The sequence below is a fragment of the Lipotes vexillifer genome, unplaced genomic scaffold, assembly GCF_000442215.2.
Source record: "Lipotes vexillifer unplaced genomic scaffold, Lipotes_vexillifer_v1.1 scaffold253, whole genome shotgun sequence".
NCBI classification, from domain to species: domain Eukaryota; kingdom Metazoa; phylum Chordata; class Mammalia; order Artiodactyla; family Lipotidae; genus Lipotes; species Lipotes vexillifer.
The window spans coordinates 2637563-2641929 of record NW_006780322.1 but is presented as its reverse complement, the minus strand read 5'-3'; the positions used below and the strand labels follow the sequence as shown (position 1 = coordinate 2641929).

At 49.5% G+C, this 4367-nt stretch overlaps 1 protein-coding gene across 1 annotated transcript in view; it reads left to right on the top strand.

Annotated features, from left to right (window-relative positions):
* Positions 1 to 4179: 4179 nt before the first annotated feature.
* ANKRD53 (ankyrin repeat domain 53) overlaps positions 4180 to 4367 on the top strand; it is a 5983-nt gene continuing 5795 nt past the window's right edge. Inside the window, exon 1 of the mRNA XM_007453427.1 lies at positions 4180 to 4363. Coding sequence (XP_007453489.1) covers positions 4180 to 4363 — 184 coding nt within the window. The remainder of the gene's footprint in view (positions 4364 to 4367) is intronic.

Sequence of the window (4367 nt, the reverse complement as noted above, 5' to 3'; positions counted from 1 at the left end):
TCTTTCCCTGAGTTCTCTGTTAAACTGGCTGTCTCTGCTGGTATCATACCCGACTTTTAGGCTCCACTAATTGTCAGCTTATTGCTCTATTGTCAACAATGCCCTAGGACATAAATTGCTCTAGGGTCTGATTCAGTTAAACTTGGGTCCCTTTGTGAAGGTAGTCGTTAAAGCCATTCTTTGAGGTTTGTTCTGACCCCAGGAGGGCTCTTCTAAGCTTTCTTTTTCCTTGGTTCTCTCTGGTAAACTAGCTGGCCTGCAGCTTGTTGTTTTTAATTGCTTACCACCAGAATCTCCATTGTTTTCAGACCACTCTTAAGTTTGAACGTCCCCATGCTCTGTTCCAAATAAAGTCAGTGATTTTTTTTTTCTTTTTTTGGTGGGTTTGTGGCTTGTGGGATCTTAGTTCCCGGAGCAGGGATGGAACCTGTGCCCCCTGCAGTGGAAGCATGGAGCCCTAACCACTGGACTGCCAAGGAATTCCCTAAAGTCAGTGATTTAGGGAAGAGCTTTGGAGCTCTTAGTTTTTATGGATTGACTGGGCATAATCTCTGAGTCTCTGTTGAGGAACTGAGGGCAAGGACAGTGGCTCATATCTCTCAGAATGACATCCAGCTTTGTGAGCAGGGTTCTGGGCACTGGTGGTAGCCTCTGATCCTGTCGATGGACATTTAGGTTGCCAGTAAGCCTCTCCCAACACAGAACCCCTGCCCCATGAGCATGTAAGCTGGGACAAGGGTGATCAGTATTCTCAGACTGCCATGCCTGAAATGAAGCCTCTGCTCTATTGGTGAGGGCTGGGTGAAGGAAGGGAGCCCCAATCTTTTGACTACACTCACCAGGAATTTAGCCTCTACAACTTGGAGCAGAGAAAGGAGGCATTGGTGAGATGCTGGCAGCCTGCTCCTCTCAGTGAGATACCATATCTCTTGACTGGGAGCTGAGGGGGAAAGGAACCCCATTTTCTTGGCCACACGCACCTAGATCAGAACTTCAGTCATTGCTCTGAGATGGGGAGAGAGGAGGGAGGGAGCAGGTTGTAGCTTAAGTGCCACAGACTCTCACTGTTCTCGCTGAGATTTAGTAGATTTTCTTGAATAAGTTTCTTCATTTGCTGTATGCCCTTAGGAAAATTTCCAGAGACTTTTACAATTGATTTGTAAGATAATCTTTACCAGTTACGGTAGGACAGTGGGTCAACAGAGCGCCTCATGCTTCCATTCCAGAAGTGGAAGCTGGGCATAGGGATTTGAGACAAACTCACTCTAGCTCTCAGCAGTTCAAGAGACATTAGAATTACATTTTAGATCCCTTCTGGGGTTGTTAGAATTAAGCATGATACTCAGGTGCTAGCCTGATTAAATCATCTCCCTGTTACTGAAAGCTTCATGATAACCTCCAATCTCTGAGACACTCGGTGGTGGGTTGAAAACACCAGCCCAGCTATGGTTCTGCTGATCCTTTGGAATTGCTCTGAGGCTGAAGCAAAGGATTCATTCAGATTTGATGCCTTCATTGAGAGTACTAGGGAGAACAGATAAGAAAATGGGCACACAAATCTGAAAAAGGCCTCATTCTGTGAATGAACCCTCAGGGGTTCCTGTCCTGAACAGACTCCACCTCCATGCTCACAATGTAATAGGCACCCAGATTCCTGTCTTTCTCCAAATCTGGTCTCAAGAGGCAGGCATTCCCTCTCCTACCTCTTAGGACCTGTCTTTCAAGCTTCCCTTCTACCGCAGATGGGAGTGTTTACCCCATCGAGGTGGCATTATTCCTCCCTCCCACAACTACAGCTCAAACTACCTCAAAATCAGTCAGCCCTGTTTCTTATGCCATTACCACCACAGCCAGAAACCAGACCCATCACTCAAGGACTTCAACTGCTTGCAGCCAAGATCCCCTGTCCTACTACCATTCTCAGACAATGTGCTAGCACCAGCCAGGCCACAGTGAAAGTGCCAGCCTCCTCCTGCCCTAGCCCAAGTGAGTGTGCCCCTGCTCAAACCAACCAGTCCTGGTGTTCAAAGCACACCCACCCCATAAGAACTGGTCCCAGTGTCCTCTGGGGTTCCACAGTGCCCTGGCCCACACAGCATCTTCCAGGGACCATCCCACTGGTCCCAATTATTTGTTCCTATGGAGAATTTAACCTCAGGAAGTTTTTACTAGTCGGGCTTCAGTTAAAAGTGATAGAAACAATCCAAGATAGCTTAAGCTTCAAAAGGATCTTGGAGTGGCTTAGGGAGCAATGAGGAGAGGGCCTTGGGCATGGGACCAGGATATGGAGACAGCAGGCTCAGAGGTCCTGCCTCCGTTTCTCTCTGGGTTTGCCTCTTCCCTCTGCCTTCCATCACCCTTGCCTGGAGGCTGTCAAACCAGTTGTTCAGGAGATATACCCTTACCATCCCCTTCCAGAGAGGAAATCCACCCCCTCTGGGCATTTTCTGCCATCTGCCCTCCCTGTGATCTGGCTTCTGTTGTTCCATCAGGCACTGTCTGCCCAGCCGCATGTCTCTAGCTCTGGTCGAGGGGTCTTTAGGGTAAAAGCCATCCTCACCTCCCATCTCCCCCAGCCTCACTCTGTGACCTTCTTTCCTCAGGATCACCTGCAGCCTCTGGCCTCCTCAGGAAGAGGACTGAGGCAGGAATGCCTCAAAGTCCCTCTCAACCCTAGCTGCATGTGACAATCACCTAGAGAAATTTACAAAACACCAACTGCTCAGGCTCTAAACCAGATCAATTAGTTGACCCTTGAACAACGTGGGGGTCAATCCTCACCTAACGTAGAGTTGGCCTTGCATAAACGCGGTTCCTCCTTATCCGCAGATTCAACCAACCAGGGACCATGTAGCATTTACTATTGAAAAATACGCATGTATGAATGAACCCGTGTTGCGCAGTTCAAACCCGCGTTGTTCTAGGGTCAACTTGTAATTTGAATCGCTAGGCACAAGTCCCCTGCATTGATATTCACCCCCCGCCCCCGCCAGGTGATTCCAATGTACAGCCAGGGTTGCAACCACCGCTCTAGAGACCGCAAGACACCCCAGATGAAGATAAAGAGCGTTTACTTGAAGAGGTCCTGAGATACACCCTCCGACCCCCAACACAGACATAAGGTCTTGCTGCCATTGTTTGGATCCTCATATTCCAAAAGCAACAGCCCAAAGAATCCCTCAGCTTCCAGGAAATCCTCAAAACCTGTCCCTGCAAAGCATTGTCACTTTAATCTTAATTTGAAGCCAGTTGGTAAGGCCCCACCTGGGGCAAATATCCAGTAGGAGTTGCTGGTTTTCAAGGTGCTCAGGAGAGGTGCTGACTCCTTCTGACCGCTGGGATTGGAAGGCACGTGGGCTACAAACGGAGGTTTCCCTGGAAAGGGGGAGAGGTCCTTCTGGTTGGAGAATCTGCATTTTTGTCTCTCCTTGCAGGTCACTGTGGTCATAACAGACCCTCTCCCCTCCATCATAGACCTTCCCAGTGGAAACACTGAGAAGTCTGGCGCAGGAGGAAGGAGGTCGTTAGGGGTGGGTGGTGTGGCCAGATAAGCCTAGAGTCGACCCTGGGGCCTCAGTAGCCCTCCGATAAGCTTGGGGTCTGTTTCCCCTGAGAAGGGGTGAGAACGTGGATGGTTCGGTAACACTCAACACTGATTCAAGCAACATTTATTGCTTGGCTACTTGACCAAAGTCACGTGGCTGATTTACAGTGTAGCTGTTTCGCTTCAGGTGGAAGTGTAAGGGAATAGAAAACCTTGCTGGAGGGCAGTCTGGAAACATATATCAACAGCTAAAAACTGTTCATTCCCTTTCACTTAGTAATTCTACTCCCAGGAATCCATCATAAGAAAACAACCAGAAACGAGCCATTTAGTTTTCTGCAGCACATGTGAAATTGACAGCGCATCCATCACTATGTTGGGCTCTGGTTGCGTCATAATACACGTTTAGTATGTGGACTGACAATGGAAGCTACCTCATAATTTAGCGCTGAATGAAAAGAGGCACAAAAACGCATAAAATATGCATACACATAGAGTAATAGACCGTGATTTCTGTGGGTGGTGGGATTGATTTTTAATATCTTCATTGTCCTTTCTGTTTTGTACAATCAGCACTTAACCAATTTTATAATCATAAACAAAAGCTACGTGTCTTTCAGTGTGGGGTGTGTGCGATGTCGAGTCTCCAGGACAACTGGGCCGCGGGGCTGGGGTGGCAGGCTGGGCGGCGCCGGGGCCGAGGAGGCGAGCGGGGCCGACACGGCGACCCTCGCCCGAGAGCGCCCGCCCGACCCCCGGAGCGCGAGCTGGAACCTCGGCGGGCGGGCGGCACCCCGCAGGCGGCGGCGCCTCTCAGGAGTCG